At 41.5% G+C, this 20,807-nt stretch overlaps 2 protein-coding genes and 1 long non-coding RNA gene across 4 annotated transcripts in view; all 3 read left to right on the top strand.

Annotated features, from left to right (window-relative positions):
* Positions 1-5,135: 5,135 nt before the first annotated feature.
* LOC133125819 (uncharacterized) lies at positions 5,136-6,824 on the top strand. The gene is made up of 3 exons (XR_009708462.1): positions 5,136-5,765; positions 6,109-6,197; positions 6,471-6,824. It is a non-coding gene; the product is annotated as an uncharacterized LOC133125819 (long non-coding RNA).
* A 1,550-nt stretch (positions 6,825-8,374) lies between these two features.
* LOC133127005 (E3 ubiquitin-protein ligase RNF14-like) lies at positions 8,375-15,701 on the top strand. Of its 2 annotated transcripts, none has more exons than XM_061239586.1 (7): positions 8,375-8,919; positions 9,536-9,702; positions 10,018-10,148; positions 10,308-10,763; positions 12,193-12,481; positions 13,233-13,405; positions 14,152-15,701. In XM_061239586.1, exons 2-7 carry the CDS (start codon positions 9,546-9,548, stop codon positions 14,287-14,289), a joined length of 1,344 nt encoding a protein of 447 aa, XP_061095570.1. In that variant the 5' UTR covers positions 8,375-8,919; positions 9,536-9,545; the 3' UTR covers positions 14,290-15,701. The 2 variants fall into 2 exon arrangements, with proteins under 2 accessions (XP_061095570.1, XP_061095571.1); XM_061239587.1 differs by having other exon boundaries at positions 8,375-9,406.
* LOC133126691 (deleted in malignant brain tumors 1 protein-like) overlaps positions 15,668-20,807 on the top strand; it is a 42,741-nt gene continuing 37,601 nt past the window's right edge. The window contains exon 1 of the mRNA XM_061239027.1: positions 15,668-15,674. Coding sequence (XP_061095011.1) covers positions 15,668-15,674 — 7 coding nt within the window. The remainder of the gene's footprint in view (positions 15,675-20,807) is intronic.

The following is a 20,807-nucleotide window of genomic DNA, read 5'->3' as shown; positions in this document are numbered from 1 at the left end:
TACACTATCAACACTTGATATCACCTCCACTAGTACACTATCAACACCGGAAGTCATATCTGCTGGTACTTTATCAACACCTGAAGTCACATCCACTAGTACACTATCAACACCTGATATCACCTCCACTAGTACACTATTCACACCTATAGGCCCATCCACTGCTATTTTATCAACACCTGATGTCACATCCACTAGTACTCTATCAACACCTGATGTCATGTCCACTAGTACACTATCAACACCTGAAGTCACATCCACTCATATACTATCAACATCTGAAGTCACATCCACTAGTACTTTATCAACACCTGAAGTCACAACTACTAATTCATTATCAACACCTGCAGTTACAACTAGGAATACTTTATCAACACGTGATATCACATCCACTAGTACACTATTAACACCTGCAGTCACATCCATTAGTTCTTTATCAACAGCTGATGTCACATCTACAAGTACTCTATCAACACCTCCAGTTACATCCACTGGTATACCATCAACAACTACAGCCTCATCCACTAGTACTCTATCAAAACCTGAAGTCACATCTACTGGTACTTTATCAACAGCTGATGTCACATCTACAAGTACTTTATCAACGCTTGCAGTCATATCCATTGGTATACCATCAACAACTACAGTCTCATCCACTAGTACACTATCAACACCTGAAGTCACAACTAGGAATACTTTATCAACACCTGATATCACATCTTCTAGTACACTATTAACACCTGATGTCACATCCACTAGTACTTTATCAACACATGCAGTTATATCCACTGGTGTACCATCAACAACTACAGTCTCATCCACTAGTACTCTTTCAAAACTTGAAGTCACATCCACTAGTACACTATTAACACCTGCGGTCACATCTATTAGTTCTTTATCAACAGCTGATGTCACACCTACAAGTACTCTATCAACACCTCCAGTTACATCCACTGGTATACCATCAACAACTACAGCCTCATCCACTAGTATTCTATCAAAACCTGAAGTCACATCTACTGGTACTTTATCAACAGCTGATGTCACATCTACAAGTACTTTATCAACGCTTGCAGTCATATCCATTGGTATACCATCAACAACTACAGTCGCATCCACTAGTACACTATCAACACCTGAAGTCACATCCACTCGTATACTATCACCACCTGAAGTCACATCCACTCGTACTTTATCAACACATGCAGTCATATCCACTAGTGTACCATCAACAACTACAGTCTCATCCACTAGTACACTATCAACACCTGAAGTCACAACTACTAATACATTATCAACACCTGCAGTCACAACTAAGAATACTTTATCAACACGTGATATCACATCCACTAGTACTTTATCAACACCTGCAGTCACATCTATTAGTTCTTTATCAACAGCTGATGTCACATCTACAAGTACTCTATCAACACCTCCAGTTACATCCACTGGTATACCATCAACAACTACAGCCTCATCCACTAGTACTCTATCAACACCTGAAGTCACAACTACTAATACATTATCAACACCTGCAGTCACATCTATTAGTTCTTTATCAACAGCTGATTTCACATCTATTAGTTCTTTATCAACAGCTGATTTCACATCTATTAGTTCTTTATCAACAGCTGATGTCACATCTACAAGTACTCTATCAACACCTCCAGTTACATCCACTGGTATACCATCAACAACTACAGCCTCATCCACTAGTACACTATCAACACCTGCAGTCACATATACTGGTACTTTATCAACACCCAATGTCATATCCACTAGTACACTATCAACACCTGAAGTCACATCCACTAGTACTCTATCAACACCTGAAGTCACAACTACTAATACATTATCAACACCTGCAGTCACATCTAAGAATATTTTATCAACAGCTGATGTCACATCTACAAGTACTCTATCAACACCGCCAGTTACATCCACTGGTATACCATCAACAACTACAGCCTCATCCACTAGTACACTATCAACACCTGCAGTCACATATACTGGTACTTTATCAACACCCAATGTCATATCCACTAGTACACTATCAACACCTGAAGTCACATCTACTGGTACTTTATCAACGCTTGCAGTCATATCCATTGGTATACCATCAATAACTACAGTCTCATCCACTAGTCCACTATCAACACCTGCAGTCACAACTAGGAATACTTTATCAACACCTGATATCACATCCACTAGTACACTATTAACACCTGATATCACATCCACTAGTACTTTATCAACACATGCATTCATATCCACTGGTGTACCATCACCAACTACAGTCTCATCCACTAGTACACTATCAACACCTGAAGTCACAACTACTAGTACTTTATCAAGACCTGCAGTCACATCTATTAGTTCTTTATCAACAGCTGATGTCACATCTACAAGTACTCTATCAACACCTCCAGTTACATCCACTGGTATACCATCAACAACTACAGCCTCATCCACTAGTACTCTATCAACACCTGAAGTCACATCCACTAGTACTTTATCAACACCTGCAGTCACATCTAAGAATACTTTATCAACAGCTGATGTCACATCTACAAGTACTCTATCAACACCGCCAGTTACATCCACTGGTATACCATCAACAACTACAGCCTCATCCACTAGTATTCTATCAAAACCTGAAGTCACATCTACTGGTACTTTATCAACAGCTGATGTCACATCTACAAGTACTTTATCAACGCTTGCAGTCATATCCATTGGTATACCATCAACAACTACAGTCTCATCCACTAGTCTACTATCAACACCTGAAGTCACAACTACTAATACATTATCAACACCTGCAGTCACAACTAGGAATACTTTATCAACACGTGATATCACATCCACTAGTACACTATTAACACCTGATGTCACATCCACTAGTACTTTATCAACACCTGCAGTCACATCTATTAGTTCTTTATCAACAGCTGATGTCACATCTACAAGTACTTTATCAACACCTCCAGTTACATCCACTGGTATACCATCAACGACTACAGCCTCATCCACTAGTACTCTATCAACACCTGCAGTCACATCTATGAGTTCTTTATCAACACCGACTCTATCAACACCTGCAGTCACATACACTGGTCATCTGTCAACAACTGCATTCACAGCTACTAATACTTTATCAACACCTGAAGTCTCAACTACTAATACATTGTTATCACCGGATGTTACATCTTCTAGTTATCTATCAACACCTGATGTCACATCTATAAGTACTCTCTCTACACCTACAGTCACATCAACTAGTACTCTATCAACACCTGCAGTCACAACTATTAATACTTTATCAACACCCAATGTCATATCCACTAGTACTTTGTCAACACCTGATATAACATCCACTAGTACACTATCAAAACCTGACGTCACATCTACTGGTACTTTATCAACAGCTGATGTCACATCTACAAGTACTTTATCAACGCTTGCAGTCATATCCATTGGTATACCATCAACAACTACAGTCTCATCCACTAGTACACTATCAACACCTGAAGTCACAACTACTAATACATTATCAACACCTGCAGTCACAACTAGGAATACTTTATCAGCACGTGATATCACATCCACTAGTACACTATTAACACCTGATGTCACATCCACTAGTACTCTATCAACACCTGAAGTCACATCCACTAGTACTTTATCAACACCTGCAGTCACATCTAAGAATACTTTATCAACAGCTGATGTCACATCTACAAGTACTCTATCAACACCGCCAGTTACATCCACTGGTATACCTTCAACAACTACAGCGTCATCCACTAGTATTCTATCAAAACCTGAAGTCACATCTACTGGTACTTTATCAACAGCTGATGTCACATCTACAAGTACTTTATCAACGCTTGCAGTCATATCCATTGGTATACCATCAACAACTACAGTCTCATCCACTAGTCTACTATCAACACCTGAAGTCACAACTACTAATACATTATCAACACCTGCAGTCACAACTAGGAATACTTTATCAGCACGTGATATCACATCCACTAGTACACTATTAACACCTGATGTCACATCCACTAGTACTTTATCAACACCTGCAGTCACATCTATTAGTTCTTTATCAACAGCTGATGTCACATCTACAAGTACTTTATCAACACCTCCAGTTACATCCACTGGTATACCATCAACGACTACAGCCTCATCCACTAGTACTCTATCAACACCTGCAGTCACATCTATTAGTTCTTTATCAACACCGACTCTATCAACACCTGCAGTCACATACACTAGTCATCTGTCAACAACTGCATTCACAACTACTAATACTTTATCAACATCTTATGTCACACCCACTAGTACTTTATCGACACCTGATGTCCCAACTACAAGTACTCTATCAACACCTCCAGTTACATCCACTGGTATACCATCAACAACTACAGCCTCATCCACTAGTACACTATCAACACCTGCAGTCACATATACTGGTACTTTATCAACACCCAATGTCATATCCACTAGTACTTTGTCAACACCTGATATCACATCCACTAGTACACTATCAACACCTGAAGTCACATCTACTGGTACTTTATCAACACCTGATGTCACATCCACCAGTTATCCATCAACACCGACTCTACCAACACCTGCAGTCACATACAATAGTCATCAGTCAACAACTGCATTCACAACTACTAATACTTTATCAACATCTTATGTCACACCCACTAGTACTTTATCGACACCTGATGTCACATCTACAAGCACTCTATCAACACCTCCAGTTACATCCACTGGTATACCATCAACAACTGCAGCCTCATCCACTAGTACTTTATCAACACTTGCAGTCTCCTACACTAGTCACCTGTCAACACATGCGGTCACATCTACGAATACATTTTCAACACCAGATGTTACATCTGCTAGTTATCTGTCAACACCTGCAGTCACAACTATTAATACTTTATTAACACCCAATGTCATATCCACTAGTACTTTGTCAACACCAGATGTCACATCCACTAGTAAAGTATCAACAACTGCAGTCACTACAACTAATACATTACCAACAACTGCAGTCTCATCCACTCATACTCTGTCGACGTCTAAGGTCATGGCCACAACATCTATAATCACAACCACTAATACTCCAACAATACCTGAAGTTACATCCACTAATTCTCCTTTGACACCAGCAGTCACAGGTTTATTGACACCTGCAATCTCATCCAATAGTACTTCATCAACAACTGCAGCCATATCAACTGGCATACTATCAACACCTGAGGTCATATCCACCAACACCCCTTTAGCAACACCTGCAGTAACTTCCACACGTCCTCTATCAACACCTGTAGTCACATCCAGTAGTACTCCATCACTACCTTCTGTCACATCCTCCACTGGTCTATCAACACCTGAAGTTGGTCCTCTATTAACACATGCAGTCACATCAACTAGTCCTCGAATAACAATTGCACTCACAACCACTACCACACCTGGAATCACATCTACTTTTACTCTATTGCCACTTGCAGACATATCCACCAGTAATTTTCCACCCCAAGTACAATCTACCAGTGAAATTACACCTCCCCCATCTCCAGCAGTACATTCCACAGGCATCAGCACTCAATTTAGCCCCAAAGATACTACAGACCATCTCTCTTCAACCACAACACAATCCTATGAGGACACCGCCAAGGTCACTGTGCCCAGCGAAGCTACCGGAGACAGTGGGACCACATCTTCTGCTCCCAAGGGTCTGTGGTTGTTGGTCAATCTTGTTATTATATAGAGACTAGTCTGTATGTCCATATCAATTTCTGTATGGGTATCCCAAATATGTTTTTACCAACTCTACCTGGAATGTGCGCATCACTCTATTGTGTATGGCATAACTAACATGATTGTGGACATCATAGTAGCACACTTTGGTGTTTGTTTTACCAGTGACAAGCCAACTAGATAGATGGCTAATAGAATGTCCAAGTAAGTCACTATAGGCACAAGCCCCCAATGAGTCAAGGTGTACAACATAGAGAATAATACTATGTCCTGGCCTGTGGACAATAACTTTTTAAATGCTTCACCTTTTGGTTTCAGATCTTCAGACAGTGATTGGTAAAATGAAAGTGTCAATTCTAGCTCCAGCTCATGTAAACAACACAACTGTGGTTGAAGCTTTCCACACGGTAAGACAGATTTGACAAATTACAGCATTAAGTGGAGTCAAATGTATTCATCAAAGCTATTGCCATAGGTCCATTAATATAACTGCTAAAGCTGTGTCTAATACGGTCACAGTAGTTAGGCCGAATAATTTGAAATTTTAAGGCATTAAACTTGCTTGCCAAAGTGCTATCAAAGATCATGAAAACAGCATGTATTGTAACTATTCAGTTGTTTACTCATATATGTATTCCCTCATCACTCATTTCCTCAATATGTCAATTTTATCTCCACAGCTCACCAATGTCCTTCAGGACTATTTAAGAAGAAAATACAGTGATGTCAGTTCCATAAGAATTATCAGAATCACCAAGAAATGAGAAGTGTTCATCTCTCCTGCTGCACGATGACATGCATTTTATTTTGTATTTTATTTCATCTTTACTTGACTAGGAAGTCGCATTGAGATTAAAACCACTTTTACAAGTGAGACCTAGCCAAAACAAGGCAAAGCCGTATCTTACATGCAGTAGCCACAACACAAACCAAGGCTTCACATATAGCCAGGCATCAGTTTGTTAAAAATGCATACAATACACATAAAAGTATCCGGACATTTACAACTTGAAACAACTTGAGATGCCAGTAACAGAAACATTACCTTCCATTTAAAATCTGGTAGTTAAATGGAGAACTCAAGTTTGAGTTTGGCCTGCAGCTCATTCATGGGCCCAGGGATCATGGCAGTAAAAACTCATCTTTCCTGTCACAGTTTGGACACTTTGAACTTCTATACAACCATTTGTTACGTATTAGATTGTAGCTGCCTTGCAACAATGAAAACTTTGTGCTGATGTACAGTGGTATAGATGTGGAAAAGGATGACCAACCAACCAGACTGTACAAGGCACAATACAACCTGAATGAGTGACATTACATTACATTACATTATTGGCATTTGGCAGACATCTCAATGATACAAGGCATCAAAGTTCAACAGCGTAGACGTCAACCTGTAAATAGTATTTTCATGGTCAAGTTGAGACCTGTAGTGTAGTGGTTAAGGTACATGACTGGGACCCACAAGGTCAGCGGTTGAGCAAGGCCCTTAACCCTGCATTGCTCCAGGGGGGATTGTCTCCTGCTCAGTCTAATCAACTGTATGTCACTCTGGATAAGAGCGTCTGCCAAATTCCAATAATGTAATGTAATGTAATGAGACAGGAATAAACCAGCAACTGGTCATTTTCCAGCTTTTGTTGAAAAAAAAAAAAAAAAAAGGTAATTATATGCAACCAGCTTGCTAAATGGTAATTCAGCAAGCTGGTTGCATATAACACAGGAAACCTACAAAAAAAAAAAACCCTACTAAGTAATGGTGAAATTAATGCCAATTAAAATGAATGAAAATTAATTCCCCACCAGTAGAAAAATTGTGAAGTGAAAGATTTGTGTATTGTGTATGTGAAAACAGAAATAATGAGCTGCACATGATCTTCAAGAAAGAACAAAATTATTCACGATCCAAAATGTATTATGTTATTGTGGGAGTTTGATCCTTACTACTTCGATGTCATAAATTATGTGCAGTTTCCTTAAACAGCCAATATTGTGGATTAGTATTGATAGGGTACAGTATGACTTTGAAAATGTTAGTATTTTCCAGAAAGGCAGCTTCATTATGGTTTTCACGTTAGAACTTTATTTATTCAAAGTATTTATTGTTTTATAATCAGCTTTCACAACAAACCCACCCCCGCCCCCGCCCCCATGGTAATGCACTACAATCTAACACAAATTTTCTTGTCATGAATGTTGTTTATCCAAACAAAAAATGGAGTCAGTATAGAATCAGTTTTCATTGCAAGATTGTATAGCTGTATATATTTTGTAATAATAAAAATATACAATTTTACGTTTTTAAATGGTGCTCGCTTTAGTATTTTGTCGTAGCTGCTTCAAGGTAAATATGTAAGTATTGCTGGAATGCAGTCTATCTACCACCAGGTGGCAGTAAAGCATTGTAGTTTGGTCACTTGTACCTTTCTGTTCATCACTAATACTTCGGATATTTAAACTGGAACATCGGCTACATTTCTGCAAATGTACTGTTATCAACAAGTAGTAAAACATGCGTTCTTAATTTAGGTGCAATTTAGTGTCCATTTATTTTATCAGTCTAGTCGAATAGCATGTATTATTGATTCACTGTTGGATTTAGGGCGTGACTCAACGTTACCTCCGAACAGCAACTTTTGCTTTCAGCAACGTTATACTGTATTTGTGATGTTTCCACGAATTTCACCAACCTAATACTTTTACTCAAGATGGTAGTACACATCCGCACTTACATCAACGAAATTAATCAAATGGCTAATTTGATGTCTGTCGTGTTTGATCGGTTCATAATTATTAGATATTTCATTAGCATACTGTGTCATTCAGTGGTGTTGTAGGTAGCCTAGTAGCTATTTGTTCCCTGTATGTGACAACAGCCCTTGAACCTGCAATGCATTTCCCAAGCATTGTTACTTTGCTGTTTTTACAGTGATCCTGTCACTCGTATTTTAGGCTATTGCATGTAAATTGCATCATAATTGTCGAGTGAGCAGGAACGCAGCGGATAGTGCCAGTTCAACTGCTTCATAGCAATCTGAAGTCCGGGTTTCATTGGCAAGTCAAGTCTCTCAAATTCACAACTAATTTGAGGCTCCGAACCTTAAAGCGAATAATATTATCCTGTGGGTAAGACATAAATTAACATCGCAAATGAAGAAAATGGGTTTAGTGTGGAAGTCTAGATGTATTTGTGTAGTAATTGTATAGAATTATACATTAATCTCGCTAGCGTTACACATTCTACGCAGGTAATATAGTAATATTAGGAGGCCTATATTATTAGGTATCGTCGAGCCATATACTTTTATATAGGCCACATCCGCAGTGTTGAGCTACTTCAATATGGTAACGTACATTTGTTATGTTGTTGTTTGACACCGTAGGCTTTTATTTGTAAACCAATGTTCCAAGATGTTTGCAGTGTTTATAACGCTTGATAATCAATATTTGGTGAGATATCACCTTTAGTCAGGCTAAAATCTATGCGAAAGCGTCGTATCCGATTGGACAAAGATAAAATAGTAATAAACGTAGAAGAGCGATTCGTCCTGCGCTGTGTTGTCTGACGTTAGTTTCAGTTTAATCCTGAAGTTGGAGCAAGCTCATCCGCCGTGTAAGAAAAATCGGCTGACATTTCCTGTACAGGGGTTAAAAAGAGAGGTTCATAAAAACGATTTGTAATGGGTAGCTTTTAATATTTACATGACTTGTATCTTGTATGTGTTTGCTACCAAATAATCAGCTTTGGGAAAATGTCGGAAGACCAGGAAGCGCAGGAGGACGAACTCCTGGCACTCGCAAGCATTTACGACCAGGAAGAGTTCCAAAGGGAGGATGGAAGTGTGAGAGGAGGCGAGGTCCGCATATGTCCGGACATGCCCCGCGATTTTAAAGTCATTGTAAAAGCGGGTCAGTGTGGCACTTCATTGATGTAAATATTTGGCGTCCTCAAAAAAAGAAAGAAAAAAAAAAAGTAATCAAGTTAGAATATCGAATAATAATTGTAGCTATTAGAATTTGTAGCCTAAATCCTGAATCAAGAATTTTCATTTTTGTCAGTTGTTTCTCAGAAAATGCAATATATTACGGGTTTGCTGGAATGACAACCAGTATATTCAGTGAGATAGGACTGACTTTGGGAAATGTAATTTGTAGGCTATAGATTAGTATGTTACCTCTGTCCTTTGACACCTGTCATGTTGACACATGGGTTTCTCTGGTCAGGGGGCAAGTGTACAGAATATGGGGTGTCATTCCTACCTCCGCTGGTGCTGAACTTTGAACTCCCTGTGGACTACCCTTCCAAATCTTCACCCCTGTTTACACTAAACTGCAAATGGCTCTCAGAAATCCAGGTGAGTCTGGGACATCACAGATAAAGATCTTCCAGCGTTGAGGCCAGACACCTGAAAACCAGATGAAAAAGTAAATTAAAAAAATCATGACAAAATGAAGGGTTTTCCTTACGCATGTATGTGTGCGTCTATGTGTGTGTGTGTGTGTCCATCCTCCAGCTGGCAGCTGTGTGCAGGCACCTGGATGAACTGTGGCAGGAGTGTCTTGGAAGTGTGGTGCTCTTCTCGTGGATCCAGTTCCTCAGGGAAGACCTCCTCAGCTTCCTCCACATTTCCTCATCCCTGGAGCTCCCCTCGCTCTTGGACAGCAGCAGCACAGGAGCCAGTGAGGGAGGGGCATGTGGCGGCGGGGCCGCGGGGGGTGCCGAACAGCTGCTCCACGTCCTCGACTTCGACAGGGCCCAGCGGCGGAAGGCGTTCGACAGCCGGGCGTTCGACTGCGGGATCTGCTTCTCCACGAAGCTGGGCTCGGACTGCTTCAGCTTCAGGGAGTGCGAGCACGTGTACTGCGCCAGCTGCATGTGCGAGTACTTCCGGGTCCTGATCACGGAGGGCGCGGTCAACGGCCTCAAGTGTCCGCAGTCTGAGTGCAGCTCCGAAGCCACGCCCCCGCAGGTATCGGCCCTGAGCCCTCCCTGCTACGCGAAGGCCAGGGAATGCGCGTGCACATCCAATGAAAAGGTCCAGAAACGAATACAGAGAGAAGGAAGGGAACCGAGCTTGAAACGCTAAGGTTGTAGCTTGGATTCCCTACCAGTGCACCCGGAGCAAGGCACTTTACCTGGAACCTGGCTCCAGTAAATAATAGCCAGCATTATAAATGGATTGATTGCCTATATAAGAATGTAAGTTGCTCAGGATAAGATTGTCATGTACAGCCTAATTGTTCTTCATGACATATAGTGAGGTCCGAAAGTATTTGGACAATGAGACAAATTTAAAGTGCTGTAATTCCTACATGATTCACTCCTTGTCAATACCCTCAAAGAGTCAGCCTGTCGGCTTTAATTTGAGGGTATGTACGTCCATATAGAGTTTCCTGTGTAGTTATTACAGGCCTTTGAAATTGTGTCACTGTCCAAACACTTACGGACCTCACTGTATCTGCCCTGAACCCATCTGAATAGAGCACAAAATAGCCCCAGCAAAATGTAATGTTCCACAGTGTAATATGGTTAATGTATTAAAAAAAGTTTACGAAGGCATATGCGGCCTGTCGGGTAGTGGTTAAGGTACATGACTGGGAGACGCAAGGTCGGTGGTTCTAATCCCGGTGTAGCCACAATAAGATCCGCACAGCTGTTGGGCCCTTGAGCAAGGCCCTTAACCCTGCATTGCTCCAGGGGAGGAATGTCTCCTGCTTAATCTAATCAACTGTATGTCGCTCTGGATAAGAGCGTCTGCCAAATGCCAATAATGTAATGTAATGTTATATGCAGATAAGCTTACCGTACATATAGCGCTTTTCTCACCTGTCAGAGACTCAAAGTGCTTTAGAGTGATGAGGGGGAAACTCACCTCAAGCACCGACAATATGTAGCGCCCACCTGGGTGATCCACAGCTGCCATTTTGCACCATATGCCCACCACACACCAGCTGAGGTGGAGAGGGAAAGAACATTTTTTTTAGCCAGTTAAATCGGGGGATGATTCTGTGGCATGTTGAGAGAGCCAGGTTTGTAATTTTGCCAGGACACTGTTCTTTGCAGTGAGTGTCTTGGGATATGTTATGACCACAGTGTGTCAGGACCTTGATTTAATGTCTTGTCTGAAAGACAGCATCTCCTACAGCACAGTTTCCCCTTCATCATACTGGGGCATTGAGGTTTATTTTGCCTGAGGGAAGATTGCCCCCTACTGGCAATGTGATGCATCTGTTATATATTGCATTAGTTTATTTGCAAATACAGAATTTCTTTATCATTGGTTTTCGTATTGAGAAGATATACCGCTGGTGCTATTCTTGAAATGGCAGTTATTAGTTAAATGCACGTTGTACTTTATTTGTCTTTGAGGCTGGGGTCCTAATCTGTGCGCCCGACAGGTGAAGCAGCTGGTCGGGGAGGAGCTCTTCGGTCGCTACGACCGTCTCCTGCTGCAGTCCAGCCTGGACAGCATGGCCGACGTGACGTACTGCCCACGGCACGCCTGTGCCACGGCCGTCCTGGTGGAGCCAGACAACTCCAGCGCCATCTGCTCGTCCTGCCGCTACGCCTTCTGCACCCTGTGCCGACAGGGCTACCACGGGCTCTCCTCCTGCGCTGAGAGAGGGCAGAGAGGGGACAGGGCGCCCGGCGATGACCAGCCCTACGCTCAGGTTCCGGGAAACGAAGGTTCGCGTCCGCACAGTCAACGTACCTTCAGTGTGCAAGAGATTAATTTATTTTGCAGCTGGTTCATAGTATGCTGTCAGCACCTTTACCATGCACAGTTTTAATAATATGCGGTTGGTTCATATTACATGCAATAATTTGACAACATACAGTATGGTTGTAAATGTAAAAAAATGTGTTCTTGAGGTCGCCTTGAAAGTCTCCTAAATTATGTGAGAGAATAGCCTCAATTTTTGAGCCATAATCTGTCAATTTCCCTTTCTGAATTATGGCTTTATTTTGAATCTCATAATTCAATAGGGATTAGTCCCCATGTTGGCCCATTGTGAAATCAGTCTCTCACTTACTGGTAAGGTATCACAAGTGTAAGAGTTCATCATGCTGAAACTGAAATACTGGCTGGATTTGCTTAAAAAAGCGGTACAGTGGACTTTATTACCTGTTGACACTGAAGGCTATGAAGTTCCCAAAGGGCAGGGCTACACTCCAGTCCCGGAGTTCTAGTCTGCATACTGGTTTTTGTTCCAAACTATTGGCTTAATTTTAGTTTTTCACAGCTCAATTAACTATACTGGTTCATTCCTGTACCTGAGCACAGTAAAATCTTTAGGATAGACTTGCAGTCTGCAACTATAGCTGGTGTTGATATAAATGTATGCTGATATGATTGAGCTTATTAAATTAAGAGCAGAAGTTCAGGGGTGGTTTGGACTTTGTCTGACTGACTGACTTTCCCGTCCATGTGTTGCAGATGGACTTCGAGGACTTTGGGATGACTACGAGACGGGAAGTAAGACGCGGAAGAAGTTCCTGGAGCAGCGTTATGGGAGACACGTTCTCCAGGACAGCGTAGGGAATGTCCTCAGCCGGAGCTGGCTGGACGGCAACACCAAAAAATGCCCACACTGCAACGCCACCATACAGGTGAGGTGCTCTCCAGGGCAGTGGTGTATGTCTTTATGTTGGGTAGTTGGAGAGATACAAATGGAAGCAGTAACTTGCTGCACCCTATACACTACCCACCATAGTCCTTCACAAACATCAGGCAAACTAGCTGCCTGCACTGGTTATGAAGTTCAGTTCTTTGCAGATATGCTCACCCAGGTTTAATTGCATGCCCACTCTGCTGTGTCCTCCAAAAGTATGGTGATAGCAGACTGAAATGTGTCATTTTTGGTATAAACACAAAGCATTTGGTTCAGAGATAAAATGGTATTTATGTGCATATGGTTTTGCTTTTTACAGCAACGAATGTATACTGTCCCATTGGCACATTGATACTCCTTAAGGGTGTTTCTAAAAGATCTGCTGAGACTGGTTTTTAATACAATGCACATAGCAGTGTGAATAAAGATGTTGGTATGCTGGTGTGTTGTTATATAGGTGTGGCTCCTATATGATAAAACTGTCAAACCACTTACAGTGAAGATTAATTGTTTGCTTTTTGGAGCATTGAGCAAACATACACATTTGTTTCTGTTTTTGACACCTTCCTGTGGCCCATCACCTTGCACAAGCCTTTCCTTTCATGTATCATGTATGTTTGCTCTGATGGCGGATTGTCTATCTGAGTAAGATGCTCTCTCTACACTGACTGTTAATGACCTGGCCAAAATGAAACTCTCTTGTCCTTCTCGATGCTGACTAATGCGCCGTTTCTTGCCTTACAGAAGGACGGAGGCTGTAATAGAGTGCAGTGCTCCAAGTGTCACTACGCCTTCTGCTGGGTCTGTCTGTGTGTCATAAATCGGCGTTACGGACACTTTGCCGACCCTGCTTCACCCTGCTCTCAGGTCCACTATAGCTAGTGAGCCCCATCCAGCCTTGCTGCAATCAACAGCTTCACTGTGCTCTGATCACTGTACCCAGTTCTGTGTCTGTCGACGGGCATCCCCTGAAGGTGTATTCCTGCAGTTTGGATGGTCAATAATGGTCCTCAGAGGTGAGGTTCATAAGCCCTGGTTGTCTTTAGGTACCACTACTCCCAGTAACGGCAGAGTTTCACACGTCTATCTTTCCTGACTGCATTTCAGCAAATCCACCCAGGGCAGCAACTAATCCTCTACTCCTGTTGTGGGAAAACAGTCTTTTTCTTTCATTTTCTTGATGAAATTACGCATTAAAAGCATGTTTTCTCAGTAAGGAACTGGAGCTCAAATATATTGTTAATGTGTACCCTGCAGACCGAAACGAAGCTGCTTCTCTTCATTAATCAGCATTAAGATGGATTATTCTACCAAGTACCAGAGGTTAATTGTAAACCAGACACAAGCAGGAAAAGGAAGCTCTGTTCTGGAAAATGTCCTGGGTGGAGCAGACTGCTCTAGGTGTGGTACCTGCGGTATGTCCTGCAGTTAAGAGTGGAATCCCGGTGGTGACGGCTCCGATGGGGCGTGGAAACCCTTCAGGTTTGAGGCCAGCGTGAGAACTGAAGCGGTCCTCCGGTCAGCCGTGCGCCTGCCCTCAGCTCGGTTCTGACCCAGCCCTCAGCTCGGTTCTGACCCAGCCCTCAGCTCGGTTCTGACCCAGCCCTCAGCTCGGTTCTGACCCCGGGAGCCCATGGCTCCGCTGGTGCACTGTGGAGTGGGAAGCAGCTTCTGGAAGCGGGCGCTGCAGAGGACTCGCATGTTTTATCTGCTTTCTCTGGACAGTCTCTGGATGTTTCTTCCATAGGAAGGGATGCGCAAATATGACTTGAGAGAAAATATGAAACGTACCGAGTGGGCATGCGTTAAAGGGCAGGTAGGCCATACAGTATGTGCATGAGTGTGAGTCTGTAGGAATCCACCCACTGTAAAGCAGTCCTCTTAAGATATAGATCACAGCTTCATGGTCTTTAAAATACTACAGCAGTGACTATGTGTTCCTGCAGCTATTTAGACTTATTAGAAACTCAGTTTTGTATATGAGCAATTGTTCATTTGCACAAATCAACCTGCTAGTCAAAGAAAATATAAGTAATTATTGCCTGGGCTGATGCCTCTTAAAGTTTGAGATCCATGCTGTAGGCAACAGTAATCGGTGAAATTGGGAATAATGTTACTGGCTCAAACCGTGTTATTCTATCCTGTATCATGTGTAATTTTACAGGCAGAAATAGAACAGCAATGCAAATGCGAAAGTGTTGATTTTACTTAGATTATATTTTCGCTAATATGAGGTAAAAATGCTGTGTGAATGGAAACAATGGAAGGTGAGCTGAAACAATGATCAATAAAGAAATGGCATCAATCCTGAGAATCTATTTTCTCATACTATGACTGAGGATTTTGGGGTTGGCGTTAGGCAAGCTAACATAACTTTTAACCCAGGTTTTCTGTACCACAAAACTGATACTATGCTATGCTATGCTAGCCCATGCTAATTTATGCTGCCCAGCTAACCTGGTCTAGGGCATGTTTACTGCCTGTGGGTGCTACACATTGGTGGTGGTTGAAGTGAGTTTCATCACTGTAAGCACTTTGAGTGTCTATAAAAGCGCAATATAATCTCGCTATCTAGGGCAAGTTATGTTCAGGCTAACAGATTGAAACATAAAAGCACCGTTTTCTGACCAATCAACTCCATTCAGAGAGGACTGTGTAGAGCTCAGGGGTCTCTCTTCAGACCTGAGATTATTTAGAGACCACGTTAATCTTCTGGCTTTCTCAGAGGATATGCTATGTATGCATGTATGTAGATGCTGAGTGGAAGGAGTACAGTACACATACGCATTTCTTGAGCCCTATGTGTACATATTCACGTATGCCTTAACCTTTGTGTAGTCTTAAAATTCTGTTACTCCCCTTGTCCTAAGGGTAAAAAATGACCCGCCTTCACTAAACCCCTGAAATAAAGCAGCTTAATTGAAATTAATTTAATTCTATTTTGCATGAAGAAACAACCTGTCACTCATCACGAACTTAGTCATTAAAAAGTTGAAAAAATATCATTTAGGGGCTTTTCTCTGCTGTTAAACGTAGTGGCGGGTCATTTTTGACCCTTAAGACAACACAAGGGTTTATTAAAGGACCATGATTGGCCTAGAGCCCCATAATTCAATTTCTTGACATGTGCAAAATGTTTGCGGTGTGATCATATTTCATTACACTTTAGAAGTTCATACATTTTACAGAGTAGAATTTGTAACCGTAAAGATACACTTGACGTAAACTTGATTACACTCGATATCAGCACTTCTGTGTATAATTTGGTTTAACCGGTATCACATTCTTAATTTAGAATATGATACCGGTTAAACCAGACTACAGTAGAGGGCTCTAACATAACAGGAGGGTTAAACCAGACTACAGTAGAGGGCTCTGTTTCCCAGCTCCAGTGTGGGTACCCTCCCTCACTGGCAGGAACGTAACATTTACTTCCTTCAAGTTTTAAGTCCCTCCATATTTCCACTAAAAGTTAACTACTGCCACTCCTGCAAATATTTGCAAATAATTACACACCCAGCACTTCTGTCAGTATATCATGGAGGACGTTTTAACACTGCAATCTGGTTTAACCGGTATCACATTCTCAATTAAACAAAACAAAGAATGGCTGTTAACCTTTAGTGGAAATATTGAGGGACTTAAAACTGGAAGGAAGTAAATGTGACGTTCCTGTCAGTGAGGCAGGGCTAAGTAGGAGGCTAAGTAAGACTGTGCTCCACACTGGCGCTGGGTAACAGAGCTCAGGATGGACTCCTCTACTGCAGTCTTTGGGCTCCTGCTCCTCCTCAGACTCTGTGAAGGACAGCTGAATGCAGGTAAATTTACACACCTGTCTGTGTCACTGATCTTGAGCAGCATTTTGAAATTAATTTATATTACAATCATCCACAGTGACATATGGTAGTGGAGAACATCAGTTTACATTTAAAATGTATGATGAACAAAATGTATTTGCATTTTGAAATATATTTGAAATGCTATTTAGAAATATACTTGATAAATGTATTGAAAATATATTTATTATATATATCACATACATTGGGTATATATTACTAAACATAGACTCAGTGAATATTTATTAGGTATTTATTACTTATTTATTACTTATTACTTCTTTAGACTGCCATAGCCTATCCACTTTAACAAGATGTCTGCAGAACTGCTGCTCACTGTATTATTATTATTTTATTTTTTTGCACCATTATTGCAAACTCTAGGGGATAGTGTGTCTGGAAATCCCAGGAGACCAGCAGTTTCTGAGATACTATGAGAGACTTCACCGGCTCATCTTGCAATCTTGTCTGATTGTGCATTAAGCCATATCAGATGCATTCAATCATGGTGAAATGTTCAATCAATCTGGTCACAGGATAGGTTCTATTTGTATTAATGTACTATAAATATTTTAAATCACTGTTAGCAACAACTGTTCCTTATTTTGTTGGGGTGGGGTGACAGAACAAGTGTGTGGGGACCTCAACCTCCCCCATTTTAGAACTTCACAGACCAGACAACCAAATCCACAATACATTTTAATTTCAAAAACATTCCAAATGCGGAGAAACATAAATTTGACGAACAAAAAAATCAGGGTGAAAATCAGTTTAATCCGAACTGTCCTTTTTGAAAAATCTGGGAATTTTTCTTGGGTAATCGGTTAAAATGGTGAGGTACAGAATATATGAAATATATGAAATGGCATTTTTTAATATTTTCACATGCATTAGAAACATATTAAAATGCATGTGTATGCATTTTGTTCTGTATGGGGTAAGCCTGACTGACAGAAAACAATATGTGGCTTACTCTCCCTTGTCCTTTACATAACCTCTTCAATGTCTATTGCCACATTCCTGCTTTAACGTCATTTTGAAAAAGAAAGGAACAAGAACATTGTTAAGCCTAACTGTAAATTACATGTTTATGTTAATATTCATATTTGGTAACTTTAAGCCAGTTTTAATATCAATGTCTAGGGGCTTCTTTGGTGAAAGCTGGGAGACATTAGTTATCATCCACTTTGATTGTATTGCTGAGTTTGTGGCTAGCTCTTGTGATTTTCCTGATGTGGATATGCATTGTGGAAATAACATGCACTGTAGTGGGCGTGCCAGTCTTTTTCTCGGTCATTGCTTTTCCACTGACGTATTAGGTTACGTCAGTGGAGATCACGCAAGTTACAAACGTATTAGGTTAGTCTTGTCATGTCACGTAACATAGTTCATTGTCATAATTTCACAAACTTGTTATGTCACGATTTATGTTTGTTTCATGTTATGTTCTGTTCATTGATTAGCATACACTTTTTTGTGTCTTTTTGCAAACCTTGCATTCCTGCTTTCTCTCTCCCCCTTTCTGTCACTCACAGCCTAATTGTTTCAATTTCCCTTGTCTTCTTACTAATCTACTAACGCTAGATCAGGATTGGGTAATACTAACATTCTAACCATGTGTTCATGTTACCTTACGTTTCTTGTGCATGTAATTTACTAATTTACTAACGCTAGGGCAGGATAGGTTTATTACTAACGATTACTAATTACCTCGTTAACTTGTCAATTGTCCACACCTGATTTCCATTCTCATGCTGCTCTCAAGCAAATTGTCTACACCTGCAAATAAAGCTCAGTTTCATGTCATGTCTTTGCGAAATTGTTGAGTCTGTTAATGGCTCTTGCAAACATGAGAACTCGAGTTGTGCCAATGAGAGTCAATGAAGCCATTGTGGGGCTGAGAAATAAGAAAAAAAACAAAAAACAATAGGCTTACCAAAATATACTACCTGGAACATCATTAAGAAAAAAGAGCACTGAACATCTCTACAGTTTGTGATGCCAGGAAGTAAATGTAAGGTGCTGTCCACCAGGGGGCAGCACCAGCCCCATTTACAGGAATGGCAGCAGCTGTGATTTTTGTAATCACTATGGCTGCTGCCAATTACCTCCTCATGGGCCGGGTGTGAGGTCTAAAAGAGAGACATTTGGATGGGGGCTGAGATGAAAATGTGTTTTAAGGTTCCTGGCTAGTTTTCATTTGTGTATGTTCTGCCTCCCTTTTCCCAATCTGGGAGTATTTTGGGTGAGGCCTAAATGTTTGATGGCTTTTTGTTAATTATTTGATTTTGAGTTAATGAACTGCAATAAGGCACGGATGGTGCAGTGGGTAGCACTGCCGCCTCACAGCAAGGAGGTCCTGGGTTCGAATCCCCGTCGGCCGGGGCCTCTCTGTGCAGAGTTTGCATGTTCTCTCCGTGTCTGCGTGGGTTTCCTCCGGGTACTCCGGTTTCCTCCCACAGTCCAAAGACATGCACGTTAGGCTGATTGGAGAGTCTAAATTGCCCGTAGGTATGAGTGTGTGAGTGAATGGTGTGTGTGCCCTGCGATAGACTGGCGACCTGTCCAGGGTGTATTCCTGCCTTTCGCCCAATGTATGCTGGGATAGGCTCCAGCGACCCTGATCAGGATAAGCGGGTTCAGATAATGGATGGATGGATGGATGGATGAACTGCAATAAGCAAACTCTTATTTTGAGTTTGATGACCGAGGAATTCTCACCATAATGAAGACGGACCCCAAAACACCTGCCTGCCAGATCAGAAACAAAGATTCAGGTGATTTCTCAGTGAAAACTCTTTCCAGAAGACTTCACAAAGAGCTCTACAAATGTAAACCACTAGTTAGCTGCAAAACAGGATAGCCAGGTTACAGTTGGCTAAATAGCTCCTAAAAGAGGCAGCAGAGTTCTGGAAAAATGTCCTCTGGACAGACGAGACCAGGATTGAATCTGAGTGATGGCAGGAGCCTGGCAAGATATTGCTGTTGTTGTAAACTCTGACCCGTGACTATTATGGAACAGATAAAAAAATAAATAATTGGCATTAAATTGGAGGCAAAGTTAAAAAAGTATAGGAGAGATGACAAAGATATGTCAGGGCGACATGGCTCTGGCAGTAAGAGCAGTCGTCTGGCAGTCAGAGGGTTGCCGGTTCGATCCCCCGTCTGGGTTGTGTCGAAGTGTCCCTGCGCAAGACACCTAACCCCTAAATGTTCCTGACGAGCTGGTCGGTGCCTTGCATGGCAGCCAATCGCTGTTGGTGTGTGAATGTGTGTATGAATGGGTGAATGAGAAGCATCAATTGTACAGCGTGCTTGTCCTTCTGGTGTTGCTGGAAGAATATTAGTAGGGTTAAATAGTAATGACCGCTATGCGGAGAGTCTAGATCAGCTAATGAATAAACCACGTTACAAAGACAGTAGTACCACTCTGCCTTCCGCTCTTTACTGGTCTGGGCTGACCAAGAATCTCCACAGTAGGGTCAATACATCTACCTTCGTTATCTGACTCCATTTAAGATATAATTTAGAAATTTGGGTTTGAAACATATGCAAACCTCGGGA

Source organism: Conger conger, chromosome 4 (genome assembly GCF_963514075.1).
Source record: "Conger conger chromosome 4, fConCon1.1, whole genome shotgun sequence".
In the NCBI taxonomy this organism is placed as follows: Eukaryota; Metazoa; Chordata; class Actinopteri; order Anguilliformes; family Congridae; genus Conger; species Conger conger.
The sequence above is the reverse complement of the archived record's forward strand: the minus strand, read 5'-3'. Positions and strand labels throughout refer to the sequence as shown.

Bases quoted from the DNA above. Each gene is read 5' to 3' on its own strand.
- LOC133127005 (XM_061239586.1), top strand. From the start codon at position 9,546: ATGTCGGAAGACCAGGAAGCGCAGGAGGACGAACTCCTGGCACTCGCA. The intron at 9,703-10,017 runs GTCAGTGTGGCA...TTCTCTGGTCAG, and splicing joins TAAAGTCATTGTAAAAGCGG to GGGGCAAGTGTACAGAATAT. The intron at 12,482-13,232 runs GTTCGCGTCCGC...CATGTGTTGCAG, and splicing joins TCAGGTTCCGGGAAACGAAG to ATGGACTTCGAGGACTTTGG.